General features: G+C 45.6%; 2 protein-coding genes across 9 annotated transcripts in view; one reads left to right on the top strand and one right to left on the bottom strand.

Moving 5' to 3' along the window:
- The window catches only part of Pdgfrl (platelet derived growth factor receptor like), a 62,667-nt gene extending 43,457 nt beyond the window's left edge, over positions 1-19,210 (top strand). Inside the window, exons 3-6 of the mRNA XM_006996673.3 lie at positions 9,482-9,633; positions 14,635-14,928; positions 17,279-17,418; positions 18,769-19,210. Coding sequence (XP_006996735.1) covers positions 9,482-9,633; positions 14,635-14,928; positions 17,279-17,418; positions 18,769-18,957 — 775 coding nt within the window. The 3' untranslated portion in view covers positions 18,958-19,210. The remainder of the gene's footprint in view (positions 1-9,481; positions 9,634-14,634; positions 14,929-17,278; positions 17,419-18,768) is intronic.
- A 132-nt stretch (positions 19,211-19,342) lies between these two features.
- Mtus1 (microtubule associated scaffold protein 1) overlaps positions 19,343-24,158 on the bottom strand; it is a 149,167-nt gene continuing 144,351 nt past the window's right edge. For all 8 annotated transcript variants that reach the window (XM_076553486.1, XM_006996674.4, XM_076553487.1 and 5 more), the window contains 2 exons: positions 22,663-22,760; positions 19,343-22,019 (listed from right to left, as the gene is read on the bottom strand). In XM_076553486.1, coding sequence (XP_076409601.1) covers positions 21,806-22,019; positions 22,663-22,760 — 312 coding nt within the window. In that variant the 3' untranslated portion in view covers positions 19,343-21,805. The remainder of the gene's footprint in view (positions 22,020-22,662; positions 22,761-24,158) is intronic.

The raw sequence follows: 24,158 nt of genomic DNA, 5'->3' as shown, positions 1-24,158 counted from the left end.
TAAGCTATAAGAACAGTTAGCAAGAAGCCTGCCATGGCCATACAGTTTGTAAGCAATATAAGTCTCTGTGTTTACTTGGTTGGGTCTGAGCAGCTGTGGGACTGGCGGGTGACAGAGATTTGTCCTTATTGTGGGCAAGGCAGGAAAACTCTAGCTACACACAGCAAGAGTTTGGAATTGTTCCAGACATGGAGATAGATGGCATGTGGATGGATAGATATATGATTGACAGATACATAATAGGTAATTATGGATTAAAAGGTTAAAGATGAATAGATGATAAATAACAGATTGAAACATTTCAACATGGTTTTGTGTGTGAGAGGATGTGGGTATGAGTGTGAATGTGTGAATGTAAGAGTAGGAGTGTGTATGTATGTATGTGTAAGCAGTGTAAGTGTGTATGTGTGTATGTGAGTGTAAGAGAGTGGGAGTATGTATGTGTGTGTAAATGGTGTGAATGTGTATGTGTGTGTGAGTGTAAAAGAGTGGGAGTGTGTATGTGCATGTAAGCAGTGTGAGGGTAAATGTGTAAGTGTGTATGTATGTGAGTGTAAGAGACTGAGAGTGTGTATGTGTGTAAGCAAGAGGGCTACCTCAGGCATTGTTTTCAGGAGTAATTCACCTTCGTCTTGATTTTTTTTTTTTTTTTTTGAGAAAGAATCTTTTCCTGGCTTGGACCTCACCAAAGTCAGCCCCCAGAGATCTGTCTGTCCTTCCGCCTCCACCTTCCTACTGCTGGGATTCCTACTTCCGGTACCACAGCCAGCTTGGTTTTGTGGTGGTTGGTTGGTTTTGTAAACCTGGGTTCTGGGGATGAACATGAATCCTTGAGGCTGCAAGCCAAGCGAGCACTTTACCAGCCCTCTCCCAAACCGATTTCTGATGTTAGAACTGTGTTTACTCTTGAAGTTCCTTAGTCTGCATAGTTGGTTCTCTGTTGAGTTTTCATGCACATAACTTCTTTCTTCCTTTAAAAAAAAAAAAAAGTAACTGTGGCAGACAGACAGCTTCAGCATGTTCTCCCCAGCTGTCTGTTTCCAAGAATTTGAGCTCCGTTCATATGACACCATTCCAGGCATATCACAGAGTAGTTCTTTTCTGACGCATTCTTAAACTGAGACTCAGAGTAAACACAGGCCCTCTGCAAATGCTTGAAAGGCAGCCTAGCAAGCACACACGAGTCTTTATCTGCTCTGACACTTGGCACAGTTCCTTGCATGTGGTAGAAAGCAGCCAATTAATTCTTGATGTGAGTGTTGAATGCGGGTATTTAATTGTATCTTTTGATTTTGGTTTTATGCCATCTTAAAAATAGTGTCCAAGGCTGAAAGTCTGAGTTTGGACAGCTGAGTGGCCCTGGAAAGTGATTTAAATGGAGCTTCCTATTATCCTGCTGTTCCACCTCTGGCTGAATGACCTTCAGGTAGTGGCCTCACCGCTCTGACCTTGGGCTCTTCACCTACAGCACAGGATGACGTCTGCCTCATAGGGCTTCATCAAAACCAAGGCAGGGGAGGCAGAGGACTCTCCAGAGTGCCCAGCACACCAACACCACTAAAGTTTTACTCTTGTTTATTTTTTAAATAATGTATTTTAATTAAAATATAATTTCATCCTTTTCCATTCCCTGACCTCCCTCCAACCCTCCCGAGTTCCCTCACACTCTTTTAACAGTCTTTAATGTTTATTATTTGCCAGCTGCTATTTTTTTATATCTGTATATGTAATCTCACTTAGTAGCACTGATTCAAAGTGGACACCCTTCCCATTTTTTCCATAGATGGTAACTGAGAGGCTGCTCAACTTTTCTAATATTGCATAAGTAAATGATGAACCAAACTGCATCATGTCCTCTGTCTCCAGGTTTCTATTGCTGTGAAGAGACACCATAACCATGACAACTCTCTTTCTTCCTTTCTTTTTTACAGCGTTGAGTAGTCATACCCACTTCTCTTCAATAGATATTAAATTAATTTTTTAAAAAAATGGAAGGACTATTGCTGCAGCCTTGTTAGTATTGCTTGACCTGGGTTCCTCCAGGGATCTCAGTAGAGGCAAAGTTGCTGATGGTCCTTCCATTATCTTTTGGCTTCATCTGCCATCACACAGAGACTTCTTTGAGGGAAAAAAATGGGATCTGTTAGTATATGGGCGAGAAAGAAGTATCCCTTATTACATGACTCAGCCTAAGGAAATACCCTCACGGCAACTGTGTTCATCGCTGTTGTCTTCGCGGTCATTGTCGTGGTCACAGACACAGGCACAAAGGATGCGCTCTCCACTGCCACATTCAAATTCCTGGTGTGAACGCAGTGCAGTTAGCTCCATCGGAAGAGTCTCTGCCATCAGTTTTCTGATCACACTTCTGACTCGGGTTATAACAGGCTCCACTGGCACAAGTGAGTTGATCACATGTTGGGTAATCAGTTTCTCTCATCAGATCCATTGGAGCAGTCGTTGACGGTGGTCGCACCTGTATTTGCTCGGAATACACTGACTGTTGGAGCATGTCATCTGCCGACTTGAGCATGCGGTCCCAGGGCAATTCTAATGTTCATCCGCGCCATCTGAACAGTCCTGGTTCTGGTCACACACCCAGGAGTGGGGGATGCAGGTCTGCTCAGCAGTTCACGGGAAAAAGCCGCATCTGCAGGAACCAGGAGGACAGCCAGTTTTGTCTGTGTCATCCAAACAGTCTTTTATCCCATCACACCTCCAGGCTGCAGGGATACAGTATCCATTCTCACAGCGAGAAAATTCCCACTGCCACATTCTTGGCCACTGAATGGCACCAGGTAGGCAGCGATCGCCAGCGGCAGCATGGCCAGGTGCTCCATCCCAGAGACCGTCCTGGGGCCTCGATGTTCCTTCCCTGGGAAGTGGGCGTGCATCGCAGCCTGCACAAGCAGCAGATCCGCTCCAGCTCACAGGTCTCGCTCAGTAACTCTGCCGGCTGCTAGAGGCAGAACGGTGGCCTGGAGAAGCATCCACTTTTTGCCAGTCCCCACCCTCCAGGCAGTGCATAAAGCCTTTTAGGCCAGACCGCCCCCTTCTTATTGGTTTAATCACCACCATTTCCTGGGTTAGAGGAATGGAAACATGTACCTCGGGCATTCTCATACATGTAGTAGATACTTAACAACTGATGGTTTTCCTTTAGTTAGTTGCCTTTAACCAGTTACTAGATGGTTATGGGGCGTTTACCCACCAACCCCACAGCTCCCCAGAGTTTCTTGAGTACAGAGGTCACTAGAGTGCAGTTCAGGAGAATGGAGGTGGGGGGGGGGCTTGTTTCTCTTCATTTCTACTAATAAGTTGATTTCATCAGATCACTCAAGGTTTTGCTTGCCCTGTATGGGAGTGTGGGTTGTGGAGTGGGGTGTGGCCACATTTAGCAGGTTTTACGCGCGAGTTAAAGGTGCCATTTCTTGGTCAGATTTGTGTCCGTTTGATTTGTTTTGGCAGGACAAAATCCACATCTTTCACTTAGGATGGACCAGCTGGAGGACTTGAGGGGTGGGGGGGAGGCGCGGTTCTCCAACTTCCAGGGTTCTCATCAGTAAAAGGAAATATTAGCACCTTCATGCGAATGCAGTTGTGAGGATTAAGAGGAGCCTGGAGCCTCATGATGGTTCAGTCTAGGGTGCTCCAGGTTGTCCTCTGAGCTGAGGCTCCACTGTCTGCGACTCATCTGAAGAGTACAGTGCAGTGCCCAGGGTCCCATAGGTGTTAGCTATTAATAACTGCTCTCACTACAGATCTGCAGGGGGCCGGTGTAGACAGCACGTGGAAGGGGGAAATCGAGCTCAGAAGTCCTAAGGTCACTGTGGGGCCAGACTTTGAATCTGGTCAGTGTGGCTCCGTGGCTCATGATGGTTTCTCAGAACATGGCCTCTTTCACAAAGCAGCCACTGGTGTCCCAGTCATGCTTCCCTTGCCTGTTGAGCACTCATCCTCCCTTTTTCTTCTCTCAGGATATGACCTTCCTTTGAATGTCTGGTGCCTGGTCCCCGAATGGACTAGTTAGCATCTTTGTCTGCTCCTAAGACCCTCAGGTCTTGAGGGTTTTGCTGGCTACCCTCCTCTAAACTCCCTTGGTACTCACTGTACAGAAGTTGAGTGAAAGCATTCTCTAGGATCTTTGCATCCTTTGTCTCCACTCCTCTAGTGTCCCCTGCATCCTTCATCTTCACTCTAGTGGCCTCTGCATCCTTCATCTCTACTCTAGTGACCCCTGCATCCTTCATCTCCACTCTAGTGACCTCTGCATCCTTCATCTCTACTCTAGTCACCTCTGCATCCATCATCTCCACTCTAGTGACCCCTGCATCCTTCATCTCCACTCTAGTGTCCTCTGCATCCTTCATCTCCACTCTAGTGACCTCTGCATCCTTCATCTCCACTCTAGTATCCTCTGCATCCTTCATCTCCACTCTAGTGACCTCTGCATCCTTCATCTCCACTCTAGTGGCCTCTGCATCCTTCATCTCCACTCTAGTGGCTTCTGCATTCTTTATCTTCACTATAGTGACCCCTGCATCCTTCATCTCCACTCTAGTGACCTCTGCATCCTCATCTCCACTCTAGTGTCTCCAGTTTAGTTAACAGCCATAAGCACTTACGGACCACTGAACAACTATCTTATAAACCACAGCTTACTCCTTGCCTGGGACTTGTAGTATCTGGGGGAAAGGAGTCATCATTGTTATCTGGTCACTGCCTCAGGTGAGTGTCACCATGGTCCCTATCTTTGCGAGGTGCCAGCTCTTTTCTTTGTGCTCATATCCATGACTGGGAGCACTCTAAAAGAGAGTAAGCTGAACCAAATGCAGGAAACATCAGACCTCCACTAGCAGGAACAGAAACACACACACACACACACACACACACACACACACACACACACACACGATGAAGTAATAAACATTGAATGAATGTTCCTCAGAAAGTTTTAAACGTTGAACTAGTGCTCCTTGAATCCTGGCCTTTCCCATTACTCTCTAGGTCAGAATGTCGGAAGTGTCAGTTTGGAAGTAAAGGACCCAAAATAAGATGATGTGTTTGGATGAACTCAGAGCTGCCCCAGCCGAGTTCATTCAGATGCTCTTGTTCCATCATTTAATGGTACTTTTGTTGTGACAATTTTTTTTTTTTTTTTTTTTTTTTTTTGCTTTTTGCTTTTTGGAGACAGGGTTTCTCTGTGTAGCTTTGCACCTTTCCTGGAATTCACTTGGTAGCCCAGGCTGGCCTCGAACTCACAGAGATCCGCCTGGCTCTGCCTCCTGAGTGCTGGGATTAAAGGCGTGTGCCGCCACCACTGCCTGGCCATGACAATTGTTTTTAACTCACCTCCCGTCCCTCACTCCTTTCCACTCTACCGGAGTTGTTTGGTGGTTCCAAGAGAGGAGAAGAAGGGCCTCTGGGTGGAGCATCTGCACTTCGTGTTCTACAGGACTCAGCTGTGCTTTTCCCGTCTCAGGACACATGCCCAGCACCCAGCGGATCTGGCCGTATCCTAACTCTCCGGACTGTGTAGGACTACCAGTAGATCTAGACATTTTAAATCCAGGCATTTGAACTGTAATCCTTTTAAACAATTTGTTTCCTGTTTTATGAGGTCTGCATAGAAGAGGGGGTGGAAATATGCAGAAATGTTTTCCAGGGCATTTCCTTCCTTCCGCCCCCAGTCTGCTAAAGATACAGCGCTCCGATCATGGTGGCGGCCGGGTTAACCTCCAGGGTTAGGTTTTATGTGCCTGCTGAGCTCTCTTTCTATAATTCCCATGTAAACAGGGGCTGGGGCCCAGAGAAGGTACTCAGTATTTTAGCTGGTTCTGAGTTTTGCAGAGCTTGTGTATCCAAATGTCACGTGTGTCCAGGTCTCCTGAGGACACTTCCATTTTCTTTTCCCTTTGCCATTTTTGTATCCTCTGAAATCAACCTGTTTTTGTTTGTTTGTTGTATGTGTACAAGTGTTTTGCCTACACACACACACACACACACACACACACACACACACACACACACACACACACACATCGTGTGTATCTGATGCCTGCAGAGGTCAGAAGAGGACACTGGATCCCCTGTAACTGGAATCCAGACGGTTGTGAGCTGCCATGTGGGTGGTGGGAACTGCAGCTGGGTCTTCGGCAAAAGAAACAAGTACACTGATCGCTAAACCATCTTGCCAGCCCCTGAAATGAAATCTTTTGATGGTTGCCCAAGTTGATCATACTGCCAAGTTGTATGTGTGCTAATGCTTAACAGACTCCCTTAAAGACATCTGACCATGTTGAGCATCTATTCCCTTTGAAGTTTTCTCTTAAGACCTTTATGATGAGTCCTTTTGCTGTTTCTTATCCCGTGTGTGCGTGCGTGCGTGTGTGTGTGTGTGTGTGTGTGTGTGTGTGTGTGTGTGTGTGTGTACCTAGGTGGTATGTGTATGAAAAGCCAGAGATAGATGGGGGGTATCTCCCTTAATGGTTTCAATCATAAGTTCCAGTTTCCAATCCTTTCTAACACTGTGATTCCGGTTTTGAGGCCATTTCTGACACTTCGGCCTCTTATCCAGTCAGTTGCAAATCCCTGCCTCTTTCATGGATTTCCATATTCTCCCATGCCTCGCCACCTCTTCATTGTAGGAACAGCTTTAATACCTCAGATTCTCTCCTTTCTTTCCACCCTCCCCATTCTGGTTCTGTCTGCTCATGCCCTGACGATGGTGGCCCTATCACTTCCCATTCCCCGGAGTGAAGGTTGCTTCCCACTGCTTTAGTAGATGGCCATGCACCATGCCACTGCTTTCAACCATGTGTCTGTGACTCCCACAGCCCACTCTGTCTCATTCTGCAAACAAGGGATGAAATCCCCAAGGTACTGTTACCTTCTTTCCACTCACTGCACATGAGGGTCACGGTAGTGAAGGTGTCAGAGCAAGCCCTCAGCCATCCTGGTGTGCTTTGATGTTCCCAGAGCAAGCACATTTTGCCTGCTGTCCCCCCAGGTCCCTACTGCCCTCCTATGGCACCTATACAAGCTTGTCTTACCTCCTCTTCAAAGCTACCTTCAACCCACCCTTTGAGAATATCATTTTTGTTGTGAGAACCTGGCTGGTCATTCCCGAGTCTTTTCATGGTTGTGAAATTTATTTATTTATTTATTTATTTATTTATTTATTTATTTATTTTTGGTTTTTCAAGACAGGGTTTCTCTGTGTAGTTTTGTGCCTTTCCTGGGTCTCGCTCTGTAGACCAGGCTGGCCTCGAACTCGCAAAGACCCACCTGCCTCTGCCTCCCGAGTGCTGGGATTAAAGGCATGTGCCACCAGCGCCCCGGCCATGGTTGTGAATTTTAATGCTTGAGTCCTAATGCAATCTCCTTAAAGCCCATTCGTTTTTTATGTGCTGCGCTAACACTCCAGAGCTCGGTGGGTGTTGTTTGCTGTTGGCTGTAGCAGTATTCACAATAGCTGGCCCAAACCTACAATTACGTGTAATTAGAAATAATTGGAATGATACACTGAGCAGGGCGCGTTGCATGAAATGCTTGGTACGCATTTTATTATCTAATTACGACATGCTAAGTCTGTAAGTAACTTACGGTGTCTTGTTCAGCTGGTGCCCCGCTGTGTGGATCAGGGGTGTCACCTTCCTGAGTCTCGGTGTTCTAGTCTGCCGTTGAGTTTGTTACTCTGACAATACCAAAGAGAAAGGGTTATTATTTTGGCTCGCAGTTTTTTAACTTTGAGCTCACGGTTGTTGGACCCCATCGCTCTGGTCTCGTGGTGGCACATCCCGGCACTCATAGCTATACAAGACAGTGGCAATACACAGCCGGGCAAAGCCTTTCCCCCCAACCCCCACCCCTCCCCCAACCCCCACCCCCACCCTCCACCCCCGTATCTAGGAAGCCATAAAATCGATGGAAGAAAGGGTAAAAGCCTCACTCTTCTCCGGCACCAGTGACCAGAAAGGAGAACCCCACTAGATCTTGCTGCTTAGGGGTTCCATCATTCCCTATAAATCTCATGAGCTGGGGGCTAAGCCTATAATACGTGGGACTCTGTGGGCATTCCATTCTAAACTGTCTGCAAAATAGGGAGCCTGATATTCCAGATCTCTCCATTGCCAATGCTGCATGCTGTGCCCGTTTCGATTCACTTGTATCTCAGGAATCCACACTGTGTACTGCGCACAGATTTTTTTTTTTCTCTCTCTGTCTTAGGGACTATGAAACAAATACCGCACCGCGTCTGTCCTTGTCAGCATCCAGTGTCATAACAGGAAGCCAGGGGCATCAGAGGGGCAGAAAAACAAGGGGGGCAAGGACTTCATTAGGAGAAAGTGGGGGAGTTCCTGAGAGGCTGTTGTAATGAGAAGCTTCCTGAGGGAGGGGAGATTTCCGTCCAGTTTAAAGGAGAGAGGTGATGGAGTAGGAGTGAACAGCCCCCTCTTCACAGGCCTGGTGGGTGCAATAGGCCATGCAGCGGGGAGCTAGAGCAGGGCCATGTTCAGGACCCAACCCCCAGGTGATTTGTATGTGCTAAAATTAGAGTTGTGCTCATACTGATGCTGTTCCAGATGACACAGGAGGCTCCCTACTCCATCAGAAAGCTATGTGGATCCCAGAGGAGTAAGGCATTTGGAGATCTGAGATGGGTACTTGGATTAAAACCATTTATTTTGGCCATCGCACGCTGAGCCTCCTAAGCCACAGGGGGAGCATCCGTTATGAGGATGATGCTTCTGGAATTCTGTCACGGTGTAGCTATCAGGACAATTGGCTGACGTTACTGTTTAGATGTTACTGTTTAGTAATAATGTCTGTATTTCCGGAAGAAAGTGGGGATTTTCAGAACTTCTTACCAGTCAACTAGATAAAAGCAGGAGAGTAAAATAAAAACAGAAATGGTAGGACAAGGCCTGAGTAAAGGCCAGAAAAGCCCAAGTGACCTGAAGACTTCTTCAGAGGTGTGTCCCCACCTAGAGCTCACATCGCAGCAGAGAAAACAGGTTTTATTTTGCATGTAATTATGTAATATCTCTAAGATTCTAAGCTTATGCTTTACTGCTAAAAGAGATTTAGGGTTTGGGCTAATGCTGTGTGCTCTCAGTTCACGTTGTTGTATTTCCAGCCTGTTTCTTTTTAAAAAGCAAGTACCAGTCCCAGGCTTTTTTGGCTGAATTGTTAAGGTCCCCAACGATCTTATTTCAGGAAACCCAGCTCTGAGGCCAAAGAGAATTTCATCTGATGAAAATTATCATTTATTATTTCCTTTTAGGAAAAGCTTTTCTTCCTCCCTCCCCCACTATTCCCTCCACCCAGCAAACACATTCTAATTATTTTGCCATCTGAGAGGCCACATCAGGTCACTGGGGTATTGACATCTGGAAGCAACAAAGCGGAAATCCATGACTGGTGGGCCCCTGGCTGGGCTCTGACCCGCCCTGATGCCCTGCCTCTCTTTAAATTACAGTGTGAAGCAGAATGAGCGCTATGGGCAACTGACTCTGCTCAACGCCACCTCCGCCGACACCGGTGAATTCAGCTGCTGGGGGCAGCTGTGTAACGGCTACATCTGCAGACGAGACGAGTCCAGGACAGGGTCCACCTACATCCTCTTCACAGGTACACGATTGGTGCACAACAGAACTCCTTGAACTGTCCATGTTGCCTCCAAACTGGGGTTCCCACTGTAAGCAGAATATCTAGTAAACTATTAAAAAAAAAAAGTCTTCATTGTTCAGGCACAGGGCCAAGTACAAGTATTATGCCAGTCTTTGAAGGTAAATATATGTATGTATGTATGTGTGTAATTTCCAGAGTCCCTTTTCTAGACATGAAAGGAGGTTTTGAGAGATTAAGAAAGTCCTTAAAGTCCCATAGCAGGCAGAAGGACACAGAACTGTCTGATACAGGGTCAATGCCTACACTGCCCAGAAGGGCAGCCACTTGACACACGTAGCAACTTAAATATAACAGCATATTAAAATTAAATGCAACTTAAAACTCATCTCTCCAGTCACACCTGCCTCAGTTGGACTGCTCAGTTGTGACATTGGAATTGAAATGTTCTCCTAGCGGGCTGCATAGGAAGGAATGTCTCCACCATCACGGAGTCCCATCGCATGGTGCCACTGTTGGCTGCTCATTGCTATACTTACTGAGATCAGCTCCTTCTGGAACCTCCATAGCAACAGTGTCAAATGCTGTTGCTAAGGTCACCTCATATTTGTTCTTACGAGTTTCTGGAGCTGAGACTCCAGAGTAGGGTGCCTGAAGTTTTTAATCCTTGTAGTTTCTGTCTCATCATCTGGGACTAAGAGGGGAGCCGGGACACCTGTGGGTCACACGGGGGAGCCCCTCCTCCCGTGTGGTGCCAGGAGTGCACCAGCAAGGCAAAGCCTGTAATTTGGTAGCAGACTGGCACCCAGCCTCCTTCCACCTCAGACCTCAGGGAGCTCCAACATTGGGGGTTGAGGTTCTTCCGCAAGGTTCAAAGGTCACTTTTGAACAACGTTTAGGAATCGTGCAAACTATTTACGGGTGCTATTATCATACAGCACATCTCAGGAAAGTCAGAGCCCCTTTTTAAGTGTCTGAGTAGAAAAGGAGCTCTCATGAGATTTGCCTGAGTCCCGAGTCAATCTGCCTTGCAGGTCTGTACTGAATTATGCCTATGGCCCAGTGATCTTATATCCTGTCCATTAATAAATGCATTAGCAACAGCTCATATATTTTACCCTTCAAGCTCAAATAGCTCTTCCATGGCAACAAGATACATTAGCAGGGCCAATCCTCCAGTTCAGGTATCTCATTTCCTATGACATCCCAAGGAGAAGAATTAAAGCTATTTTATTATGTTTGTTTTAGAAACAATATGGATACAAAGACTTAAAAGGGCAAAATGACTATTCCAGTGTTCTGGGGCTTATGGTAGCATATTACGGAGTCAAACTCATTTTTCTGACCCACAATCCTTGAGCCCTTCCTAGGACAAAATAATGGATGGATGGATGGATGGATGGATGGATAGTTACAACTCTGCTAGCTAGGGTCCTCTGTCAGAGAATTTCTAATGGGTGTTCATGGGAAGTTCTGTAAAATTTTCATTTGGGGATATGCTACACAGATTCATCTGTGTGGTCTTTGTATTATGCCATGTGGCAAAGTGTGAAAAAGGCAAACAATTAAGATGACTAACAGCTTATTATTCTACGTAAAGGTGGATTACATGTTGAAATTGCAGATGAACGTTCTTTGCCAAGATTAGCACTAGTGTGTCTTCCCAAAGTATTAGGTTTTGAAGACTTCACTGGAGCTGTTATGGGTTGATAGGTTAGGGTTTAAAAGTGCTCTTTGGAGTTTTGTGAGTGGATCCTCTTTACTTCCTAAAGTCCTCTTGTGAACCAAAACAAAGATAACCATGTCAGCTTCAACTGTGAGCAAACTTAAGTCAGGACTGGGGATATATCTCAGTGGATAGAGTGTTTGCCTAGCGTGCATGAAGGTCTGGGTTCTAGCCCAGCACAATATACAATCAGGTATAGATGGTGCATGCCTTTCATCCCAGTGCACAGGAGGAAAAAGTGGAAGGATCAGAGGTTCAGCATCATCCTTAGCTACATAGCAAGTTCAAGGACGAGCCTGGGCTTACAGAAGAACCTGTCGAAGGGGAGGGAGGAATTAAAAGGGAGGGAAGGAGGATGAGGAGGAGGGAGGTGATATTTTGTTGTTCTGTTACTCAACACACCCAAAGTCCAGGAAGCCTTTCAGTACAGGGTTTGGCACTTTGTCTTTTGAAGTGTGGGTGGCTTTGGAAAACCAAGATGGGCTGCCACAGAAGCTGTGGTTCCTGCTGCTGGCACAGGATTCTCTCAGAACATATGCTTCTCAGCTCCCCACATGGAGAAGCATCTGCCATTTGCTATGTTTGTGTGTTCCCTGGAGTTTGATGGCAAACACTGAATTTTTTTTCAGGGTGCTGCCTGTTGTTAATCTGTGTAATGTTTGAGTAACTGCCGCATTGATTTCCTCTTATCCAGGAGGTGGGTTCCTGTTCTCTCTTCCCCTCTCCTCAACATTGAAGTTTAACAGACATAAAAGAATTCAGATCCTAAGTAGACAGCTCAACAAACTGTCCTCAAAGGAGCAGACATATGTAACCACCACCCAGACAGATCAAGGGGAACCCTGTACCAGTGGGAGGGCTTTCTCAACGGGAAATACTTGGGCAATGGTTTTCATATGTGGAGACCACATTAATAAGTACTTTACTAGATCCTGAGTGTGCTGTAATTTGTATTTTAGTTTATAGGCTATTAGCTTTGACTTTTAAAAATATAAACTCCCATGTGTTTAGTTTTAAAAGCAATATGGTACATAAGTAGATACAAGCATATTTGTAGGGGAATGTACTCTATAATTTTTTAAAGGAACCTCAACGCATTTCTTTTTACAGGTGGAAGCTACTGCTGTGTGTGTGTGTGCATGTGCGCATGTGCACACATGATATTGAGTACTGAAGCTAGGGCCTTTCACATCTTCAGCATTGAGCCATACCCTACTTTGCAAATATTTTTAAAGCAACTGGTGGATTCATTTATTGCAAAGTGTGTATTTATAACAAGACATATGACTATTTTTGCATTCCGAAATTCCAGTTGTTCACTGGTTCTGCTGGCTTTGCTAAGTGGAACAGATAACTCACTCAGTAAAACCTCACAACACGAGTTGCCTCCACAATCTTACAGTTATAAAATTCTATTAACTTAAAAAAAACTTTATTTTCTTGCAGTGGTGAAGACTGAATGTAGACCTTCTAACATCCCAGGCAAATGCCCTACCACTGAGGCACATTCTCAAACACTCAAAAGATGGTCTTTATTATCTGCTCTTTACAAAGGGGGGAGGTGTTTAAAGCACAACTGGATTAATTAACACACCCAAGGCTATGTAGATTTTGTGTCTGAACATGGATATTGGACACATTAGAAAGGTACCCCTGGCCTAAGTCTGAAAGTCAGTTTACAAAGTAACAAAATCACCCAGTCTGGTTAGTGTAGAGCCTAGCAGTAATGGAGACCTTTTGGGCTATGACACAGTCTTTCCCAGAGAAACACTTTCATGTTCCTGAACTTGGTCCTTGGGACCAAAGAACTCTTGCCCCCGAAGACCTTTGATGTTTCCAGGAATCTAAATTATCACACAATGGTGACACAGAAGGCTAGTGAAAGAGAAAGCCAGGAATATTTGCCTGCTTCGGAACATTGCATGGAAAACACAGGAAACAATTTAACAAGTGTTATGTGATTAGCCCCAGAGAGTTCTCCCAGCAATTACTATAATATCCCTCTACAGAGCAATCCAGAAAACAAAGGATTTAATGTGTCAAGCCAAATCAAACAAACAACATGCACATGTGCCCCAGAAGTCCCACCCAAAATCCTTTCCCTGTCCTAGGGATGTTGTGACTCAGCCAGTTCTCACCTGTCTACTTTCTGTGAGATGGAAATGTCATGTAGGGTTTAAAGCATCTGACAGGTGGCATTGCAGAGGGGGTGTGTGTGTGTATAATACTGGGTGGAAGTCGCCAGCTACATGGTAGCCAAGTAGAAGCCATCCCTGAAACCAGCAGGTTTCCCTCTGTCCCTAACTCAGCCCTCTCCATGAGCCTTGGCATACATTCTATCTTCTGTGTTGGGTGTGAGGACCCTGAGGACCTCCCCAGGAGTGATATTGTTATTTGGTCCTTTCAGAGGACCTCCCCAGTATAAGAATGCCCCCTGAACAGAAGCCCTTGGCGATGAGGCTCATTTTCCACACAGAGGCACAGAGTATTTTAAGGTCTTATGAATGTTTCTCCTGGGACTAGAAAGATGGCTCAGCCATTAAGATCACTTGCTGTTCTTTCATAGGATTTGAGTTTAGATGAAGTACCTATATAAGGGGGCCCACAACTCCTGGAGAGACTACAGCTCCAGGGGGATCCAACATTTTCTTCTGGCCTCCACAGGCACTCACACGCATGTAATCCACACACACATCTACAGAAATAATGAAAGTAAAATCTTTTAAAAATTTATTTTTAAGGAAGTTGGTCTCCTTTCTTGCTTCACTGGCGTGATCCATGGTTCTGAGGTGAGCTGAAATGACATCTTTTTTTTGTTTCCTCTGAGGACATAGGGACAGTAAAGTTATCCTTCCAACACTATGATAAAATACCTAAGATAATTAAGAGAAAGTTTTGGAGGTTCATGTCCATGGTCAATTGACCTCATGTCTTCGATCCTGTGTTGAGGCAGGTTTCATCATCAGGAATCAGGTAGAGAGCAAAGATTGATGTCTTACAAATATCTTCAAAAGCACATCTCTACTGACCTAAAGCCCCACAGAAACTTCCAATAGCCAAGTCTTTAACTCAAGGACCTTTAGGGGACAGTCAACATCTAAATTATAGCAGGATGCAAACAATTCCCTCCCCGTTTTTTTCAAACCCAGCCTTCTCTTAGAGACCCAGTGTGCTGAGTACACTGTCAGGGTCGTTACACCTTTGGGCCGGTTTTAAGAGTCTTTGAGGCAACCTCACTGCATTCCTTTTGAGTCATTAAGCCCGTGTCTTCTCTGCAGAGGAAGGAGAGCTGTTTGTACCTTCTCCCAGTTACTTTGATGTTGTCTACCTGAACCCGGACAGACAGGCCGTGGTTCCTTGTCGAGTGACAGTGGTGTCAGCCAAAGTCACGCTCCACAGAGAGTTTCCCGCCAAAGAAATCCCCACCAACGGGACAGACATTATCTATGACCTGAAGAGAGGCTTTGTCTACCTGCAGCCTCATTCTGACCACCAGGGTGTGGTCTACTGCAAAGCCGAAGCTGGGGGCCAGTCTCAGATCTCCGTCAAGTATCAGCTGCTCTACGTAGAGGGTGAGTCAGTCTGCTTTCTTCCTCCGACCAAGATTGGTGCTGCCTGCTGGTTGGGAGGAAAATACAAAGACATAGGATGGTGTTCTACAGGCTTCTCTATGGCATTTCTAGAGCATTCAGCTCCCTTGACCCATCCCCTCTGTCCCCCACTCCAGATGCTTCCCACCTCTGTATTTGATTGGCAAGTCCCTTGTATCCCCAGTCTCCCCTTAGGGCTCATCAACCTTTCTGTCTTAACCAAGTGTCTCCTAGCATCATCATCCACTTCCCACCTTGAGGATGGCATCCTGTTTGTGCCCAATTCTACTTCCACCTTTTGTTTTGTCACCCTCTGTTAGGGACCTCTGCTCCTCCACTGTGCTGGCTCTGGTTCCACTGGCTTTCTCCTTCCCTTCTGCTCCCTGCCATTCCTTTAACATTTTTCTGGCCATTGCATTTTCAGGGTGACATCAGTGTCTACCCGAAGTCTTTGGCCTGTTCACTAGACACCCCCATTCCACTCTATCAGTTGCATCATTGACACGTAGACAGCCACAACTGGTGAGATGTAGAGATTATAAGGTCTCATCCCCAGCTCCCAACACAGGCTCTCCTCCTTCAGCCTACCACACTCACACCTGTTCCAAGGCTTTTCTGATGGCACAGGGATGGGCTAATGAGCAGATCTCATTATACACAGCCATATAACACCACCCTTCCATGACTTCCTGTAGAGAGTGCCTCCCTCTGTTCCCCAAAATGGAGGAAAGGGGGTGATTCCTCTTGGACTGTAATTCCTCTGATAAATACAGAGGCTTATATTACTTAACCAATTTCTATTAACCTATATGTCGCCATGTGGCCATAGCATTGCTGGTGTGCGGGCATCTTGTTGCTCCTTGGACCTCCTGGTGTCCCCCTCAATACCTGCCCCGCCTCCACCCTTCACCTTGTCTTCAGTTCAAATGTACCACCTACCCTTATCCTGCCCTGCCATAGGTCAATGCAGCTTTATCAACCAATCAGAGCAACACATTCACAGCACACAGACAGACATCTCACAGCATGGGAGTATCTAAGGTGACCTCCTTTCTTGGATCTCTTTGTGGACTGCTCATCTCTACCCATAGCTGTGCACTAATAATTTATTTCCTAAATGTGCATGTGTGCTCCAGGTCTAGGAGGTAAGAACCATGTGTCCAAGTAGCATCTGTACTCAGATGATGCAGAGGACCCTCACCATGCCAATCCATGGCCATCAGTGGGCTCAACATGACCCTGTAGGCATGGTTCACCTGTGCCCTCCACCTCAAGGAGAGTTGTTCATTCGCCTAGCGTGAATGGTCACAACAGAAGTCTAGCCTGTCCTCCTCCTGCCCTTCATTGTGGCCCTTTCAGATCTTCCTGTTTTTATCCCTGATCCAATGACTCAAACTATCATCTCTGGCCAATAAGAAGAATACCTTTCTCCCATATGCCCACCTCATTTTCCAATTGTTTTCTGTATGGTTGCTAGCTACAGTTTCAATCCATACATTTAGCAAGTTCTTACCTATAGAGACACAAAGTCCTGATGGCCCTCGCATGGCTGGCTTCACAGCTCTGGCCCACCTCGTCTTACCTCACAGACTGCTCAGGAATCCTCCTATGTCTTTTAAGCTCGGTGCTGGGACTTCAGTTCCACCACCTGCCTGCCTCCATCTAGGCTAGCTTGCAGCTCACTCTGGGCTACCCTTTTCAGTGAACCATTACAGTTGCCCACATGGTGTCTGCGTACTCTGCTGGGGTGTAGGCTCTAAGAGCTCAGTCCATCTGTCTGGTTTGCTCCTGTGGTCCTAGTTCCTAGCATATCTCCTTGCTTAAGGCTGCCATGAAAATTACTCCTCGAGTGGCCACCGTAACAATGAAAAGTTTCTGAGATGTTATGACATAAGGATCCAGCCAACACAGGCAGCACCTGTGTTATCCTGCAAATACTTCTCGCTGGGATATTTGGGACTCCTCAGAGGATGGGTGTCACATACCTGTGTGCCCACCTCCACCCAGCCAGGCTGCCTTCACTTACCCTTTCCACAAGTATCGTTCCTCACCCTTTGTATCTTTCACATGACCCCGATCAACTTGTCAGCTCCTTCCCCAGCCACAAGCATGGGGTTGGGGAGCTTGGATTCTGAATGACTACCCCTCTTCTGGACTACCAAGGTAGAGAGAGGCAGAGGCAGCTTCTAAAGCACTCTTAGGGGGTGTAGGCTAGTGTTGGCCCTCTGAAGCCATAGAAAAGGCAGGTTTCCTCTCTTCAAAGAGAGTGTATGCTTTTCTTGAACATCAGAGTTATGGATCGCGTGATTCTTTCTTCCCGCTTTGCTTGCAGTTCCCAGTGGTCCTCCATCAACCACCATCTTGGCCTCCTCCAACAAAGTGAATGGTGGGGATGACATCAGTGTGCTCTGCACTGTCCTGGGGGAGCCTGATGTTGAGGTCGAATTCAGGTGGATCTTTCCTGGGCAGAAGGTAAGTGCCACGCCCCAGCCTCAGCCAGCATCTGTAGTTTTTCATCACTCAGAGACCGACCGTGCTTTAAGTGCAAGATTTAGGACTAGGTGGGAGCCAGGGAATGTTTGCCTAAGATGTTCCGGTCTGCTTCAAAATATACTGTTTTCCAGAAAAATTCATTCAAGATGCCTTTTGATGTGTAATTTTTCATTGCTCCGACTCAGGGGCAGGAAAGGGGCAGACACTTCTGAACTTCACACTCTCATCATCTAGGTCCACTACGGGCCACTCTGACCCCCTCCAGGGATCCTTCACACTGCATGAAGCTTCAGAGCTGTGGGTGGGAAAAGGGAAGTAACAGCAGGCCATGAATCCTCACACAAGGCCTGTGAAATCTGCGAGCAGACAGTCTCCAAGTGGGTATATCAACATAGGTGCCGTGAGGTCAGCACCACTTAAAAATAGACTTCTAAAAAAGAAACGGCGGTGGTGTCCTCAGCCTCGGTGCAGGTTTGGCTCACTGAGAAAGTCGCTACCAACTTTGTTGCCAGAGATGTCGTCTCCCAAGATACACTAGGTAGCCAATGCTCTGCGCCAAGCCTGTGAGGAGTGGAAAATAATGGTCCCCAGAGACTACAATCTGATGCTAGGTTGTTTGTCTAAGTGTGACAATGTATTTAAAAAAACATTCTTGCTTTTCAATAGAATGACCTTTTATGTTGCTGTTATTTTATTATGAGAAAAACTGTTAAGTTGGTAATTTATTGAGTGAATTTAGAAAACACTGTTCTTATCACTGTAGCTGCCTGAAACGGATCTTAAAGGTGACACTCATCTAGAATAGGCATTCATGTTGTCCAGAGCATGATCTTACCTTTCCTTGGTACGGCTTGCCTCCCTCTGTAGTCTCAAGGAACACTAGCCTAATCGCATTCCTGCCTGTCACAAATCAGAGGCACAGGGAGTTCTTCTGTACCTGCCCAGCCAGTGCTTTTGGGCTTTTGACCTTAGAACACTTGGCAGTGAAAGTTGGCAATGTGATGATACAATGGAAAAAATTCTGCCTATGTATTTATACTTAAGACCAGTTCCCCTTAGAGGCTCCAAATAATCCATTCTACATCTCTAAAGAGCAGAAAGAAACCACAGAACAAACAGCATCCTGAAATTCAAGACCCCACTTGGAGAAAAAAAATGCATCCTTGAATGAGTATACAGTTAAAAAAAAAAAGAAAAAGCCTATAAGCTCAGCATACAAACTGGTCTTCAGTGAGCATGTGCTTTGTATTCGAGAATGGGTCGGGTGGATGGGAGCAGAGTAAAGCAGCTTGTCCCTCTGGCTTCAGTCTGTGTACCATCTTTAAACAGGACGAAAGGCCTGTGACCATTCAAGACACCTGGAGACTGATCCACAGAGGCCTGGGCCACACCACAAGAATCTCCCAGAGTGTCATTACCATTGAAGACTTTGAGACCATTGATGCAGGCTATTACATATGCACGGCTCAGAATCTCCGAGGGCAGACTACAGTAGCTACCACTGTTGAGTTTTCCTGACTTAGAAAGCGAAGTATAATGAGCCGATGGGGAAGCCATCTGTCTACACAACATTTGAGATGAGTGCTTTGTGGGAGGCCAACACCAAGGGCCAGCCTGTGGGTCAGACATCCAAATTAAAAGGAAGTCAGTCTATTAATAGAAGTGTTAACTTTGTATTTTGATTACTTACAGCCATGTTTCTAATTTTTATACCAAGAAAACATGTCAACAACTTTGTACAATCATTTCTATTAAATGAGCAAGATTTTATAAAAAAAAAAAAAAAAAAAGAGATGAGTTGTCTGTTGTGCATCCAGAAGGACCTCACAGCAATTTTTGTGTTAGTACCTCATATTCTGTTTGAACCAAGTTCAACTGCTTACTCACAAGCAACAACTCGAGATTCAAATGCTTAGATATGTCACTTTATCAAAGCTAATATGAGTTAATTTATAAAGGTATCAAAAATCACATTTTTACATTAAATTGCCACACCAAAAGTACTAATTTTTAAATTCCTTAAACAATTCAGTCTTTCACATAACATAGATGAACAGGTTAAGAAAGATTCAACTTTAGCTAGACCTATCTTCAGAAGTACTTAAGACCACAGCTCTTCCAATTTTCTTTTGTCATACAGTAGAAATTATTTAAACTAGCCAAAATTCAGTATTTGAATTTGGAAAAGCTTAATCTTGAACTCAAGCTCTGCAAATCCATTTCAGCCCACAACAATTTTACAGGGTTGGGAGTTCCGTAAAATAGCATGGGGAACTGTCTTAACTAATGAGAGTTGAGAAGGGTGTATAGAACATAACCTAATGCTTTCAAGAGTGAAGTATGCCAGAGGCTGCCATTCTCATATTGAATATTTCAGCATTATTTATTTGATCAAAGTAAAATACACTTTCCATCACTATAAACTACAGATTTTCACACATCCACATTTTTTTACGATGTGTCAAGTTTTATGTCCTACGAAAAACATTGTTTAAAAACAAAATGTAAAAGCTCTCTTTTGTTTCCTATCTTCTCTCGTGTCTTCTAACCTCTGAAAGGTATTTTAACTGCTGTAAGATTGACTTTCCAGAAACCTAAATGGTATGGAGGAGGACAGGGAATCGCATGAACTTTGACTGTAACTACAGCATAAATGATAAACCCAACTTTGGCTAATGTCATTGGGCACAACTTGGGACTGGGTGCAGAGATATTCCAGGAGGTGGCAGTGAAGCTACATTCTATTTATCAGAAGCAAACATGGAAGGTTACATACATCATAAACTATTGGCGATTAGAGACTTCATTGAACACAACCATTAATAGAAAGCATGCAGCATGAATATCCATGAGCTATGCAGTGTACAGGCCCATGACGACTCTAATATCCACCTCTAGTATTCTGAATCTGTCCTAACTCTAGGGTTATTAGATCCGCCACTGAACACGGGTTAGTAAATACTGACTGACATCACAACGCTGACAAAAGCTGGGGAGTGGAGGTGAGCAGCCACAGCGATCCTTCTACCTTTCACCACGTCTTAGTCTGGGGAGGGGGTAAATGAAATTTTGGGAAGAAATTCAAATGCACTGTGAAGGAGTTGCATAAAGCCACATTTCTCACTCTTTGGTCGACCTTTCTGTTACATTCCAGTGACGGGAGGACTGCCCAAAGGGGCCCTCAGGTCAGCATCAACCACTCGGACTCTTGATCTATTCAACAGGAAGTGTTGGTTTCACAAGGTGCTTCTGGCCATCAGTACACGCTGAAGGCCATCTTTACTGACTTCCCTAAGGATTTCCAAAATTTGTACTCTCCGATCCGGATGGTAGCTTCTTGGATCAGCACCTCAAAGATAAGCTGGCTCCGGAACAGCACTCTGTATTGGGGAACTAAGAGGTAGAAGGCTTGCCTCTGTGGCCCTAGGTGGAGCAAGGAATGGTGGGTACAGACAATGGGGAGAGAAGACGAAGGTTGACCTCTGAAGATAGCTTAGATTCAAGGTGAAAATAAGGCAGCAACCACCATGGGTACTGCCCTCTTCTTCTTTATACAGATGTGTGTTTAGAAAAATTAGCTCATAGCCTGAGAAAATGGATCGGAGCATAGGAGTTAGGCTCATAAAAAATCTACAGGGGAAAAAAAAATCAAACTGGTTTCAACTGACAAAACTGAACGCTGAAAAGCTAACAGAAATGTACAGACATCAACAAACTAAAAGGCTTTTCCTGTCATACCCAAGCCCCGCTGTGTCACAGTGCTGAGGAGTTGCTAGTCACACAAGCAACCACTGCTTTCTCTCTCTCCTATGGCTTTTGTTGACACGTGTACACCGACCACAACTTGATTAATACAGGACCAGCCATAGTCAGCCGTTGACTTTTAATACACAGCAGAGAGGACTGTGACAGTCACGTGACACACCAGCACACCCATTTCGATCACACATACCTCCGCCCACAGTCAGACTGGAAAAAAAAAAATCACAAGAAGGTGTCTCTGGTGAAGAATATTATAAAGGTTATAAATCTTTTTTCTTAATAGGCCCCTGAGAGTTTCCCCTTATGCTTAGGTGAAGGAAGGCAAAAGAACAAGGTTCCCTCGTCCTTAAGTGCTTTGTGCAACTACGTCCACATCAATTCCAAAAAAAAAATCTATTTTTGGAGGAGGCTTTTGGACCAAGTTAAAAAGTCATCCTCCGGAGCTTCCGACTCGTAAGTAGCCGATAGGGTGGTGGCTGCTTTCCAGTTCTCCTGTGGAAATTCCAGAAAGCGAATTCAGCTCTTCTTCCCACGAGAGGGTCCGTCCTGCAGAACCACACACCTCGCTCGGTGCCTTCAGAGACTCTCCCGAGTTCAGGAAGCGTCATCTGGGTGAGATGCTGGGGCTGGAGAAGGACCCGGAATTCCTGGGGGACTGGAAAGGGATGGCCGAGGACGTGGGAGATCGCTTGGGGCTGCACAGGTCCCCATTGTGCAGCTTCCACAGCAGCTCCTCATTCTCCATGGAGAGTCTCTTGTTGACCTTTGACTCCTTCTCCAGGGACTCCTGCAGGGCGGCCTGCTCCGTGGAAAGTTGCCTTGAAAATAAAAACCCAAAGACCATGTGGAATCCAAGTCAAAAAGCAACTCTTCCAGTTTAAACATGAAGGGGCAAGAAACCTACTCTGGGAGAGTAGGATCTAGCCCGGGGTCATAGGTTTCTTTAAAGCCAAGAAACCCAAATACTTCAGGGAAGCTAATAGGTGGGTGGTAGAGGGCCTGTCTAACATGTGAGAGGTCCCTGGCTCAGGTCTATCTATGCACTACGAAAAGGAAAATAAAACTCCCAAATACCAGAAGCGTAAGCCTGACCCAAATAAATAATCCTATTAGTAATAATTGGCAGCTCTAGTTTTTGAGCAATTTCCCAGGAAGCAGTGGGGCACTTGCACAAGGCTATGGCTTATTTCATTCCTGTCTTAATGCAAGGGCTATTTTCTATTCACATTTGTGATCTCTCTCTCTCTCTCTGAAAGCCATCACTACAGGTTTGTGAGCTCTAGGTCGGGGAGAAGGTCTAGGCCACTTTGGTAGAAGCCTAAACTGCTACTTTCAGAGGGAAACCAGTGCCTCTCTATCTGCTTCACTCGATGCCCGGAAGGTATCCAGTAGAGCGTGCCCAGAAGGGAGCAGCCGATGTTCGAGCATGAGAGAAGGGAAGACAGACTCTTGTAGTTTTACCTCGAGATTGCCATGTGTTTGTCCATTCGAGCTTTTAATTCCTCGTTTTCTTGCTGGAATCGCTTCAGTTTGTCAACCAATGCCGTGTTGTTGTCCACCTTGGGGGTAAACAAGGGTTAGAGTCATAAACAAATGAATAAATAAATTCCCTCACTTCCTAAGGCATATTCCTGATCCAGGATGCCGTCAAAAGACTGAGTGAGGGGAACCGTAGTAGTGTGCTGACATGTGAAGAGGCAGCAAGGCTCTGTAGCACATCAGAAGAAATAATGACAGGAAACCTCCTTGTGTGGGTCGAGGGACATTTTGGTCCTGCTGGTCTCCCAACCTTCACTCTCACAAACTGATCAGTTGAGAGATTAAAGGGTAAGACCCACAAAGGCATTTAATCACTGAACATAGTGGCCAGCTAATTAAATCCCCACTCACTGTACTCAAGTATGGTTTATTACTTGTTTGGGAGGTGACATCACAGCTCAAAATAAACTTGGGGCCAAATTTAACCCCAAGTCCCTGCTCTGGCAGCCTACTATGGCTCATTGGCTTGGATTACAGTGTCTAGGTGGAATTCTTGTTTTTAAGACATCCTCGTGCCCAGAAAACATTCAGGATAAGCCAGTCAGATGAAATAACTTTCTAGAAAAACATTTACAGAGCAAAAAAGGGGGTGGGGTAGAGGGAGAGGAAACACCTTGAAACAATTAGAATAAAGCATTCAAGATAAAAACCACAAACTGGGATAGCTTGGAATTAAAAACAGTGGCAACTGGCTTTAAAATACTTTACCAATGCTTTGTTTTATAGAGGTAAAAACTCAGCCTTTGCTGTCATAGAGCAAACTGCTGGCAGAGCCAGCTCTCAAAGCTTGCTTTCTTAGGCAGTGTCCTCATGCTAAGTGTGTTGGTTAGTTTGCCCACTTGACACCACCTAGAATTATCTGGGAAGAAAGCCTCAATGAATGCCATCTTCATCAGGCTCGCCTGTGGGCATGCCTCTGGAGTATCAGCTTGATTGCCTAAATGTGGGCAGTGGCACCATCTGGTAGTGGCTCACACCCAAGGATAAGCTGCTTTCTCTCTCTCTCTCTCTCTCTCTCTCTCTCTCTCTCTCTCTCTCTCTCTCTCTCTCTTTTTTCTTTTTCTTGCTTGACCCTCATTCGTACTGGGAGTTTATCTACTCTACTGCTGCTGCTGATTCTATCTCTGATATTAGAGTCAGCTTCTTCGGGCATCCAGTGTGGACTGATGATCAAAGGCTCTCCAGGAATCAATCCCGTCAGCCTTTGGCACCAGGAGGGAACTGCAGAGGAGGCACCTAGTCTTGTGGGTTGAATAGTTCTCAGGCTCTCCAGCAGCCATTGCTGGACTACTCTGAGCTCATCGGTGTAAGCCAGGCCAGCAAATTCTCCTCTAATGTGTACTGTATCAGCTCTGTTCCTTCAAAAGACCCTGATACACTAAGTGTTCTAACTTCATTAAAGGCCCAGAAACTCCTAA

This window comes from Peromyscus maniculatus, chromosome 17 (assembly GCF_049852395.1).
Source record: "Peromyscus maniculatus bairdii isolate BWxNUB_F1_BW_parent chromosome 17, HU_Pman_BW_mat_3.1, whole genome shotgun sequence".
In the NCBI taxonomy this organism is placed as follows: Eukaryota; Metazoa; Chordata; class Mammalia; order Rodentia; family Cricetidae; genus Peromyscus; species Peromyscus maniculatus.
Note: the sequence above shows the minus strand (reverse complement) of the source record. Positions and strands in the feature narration are given on the sequence as shown.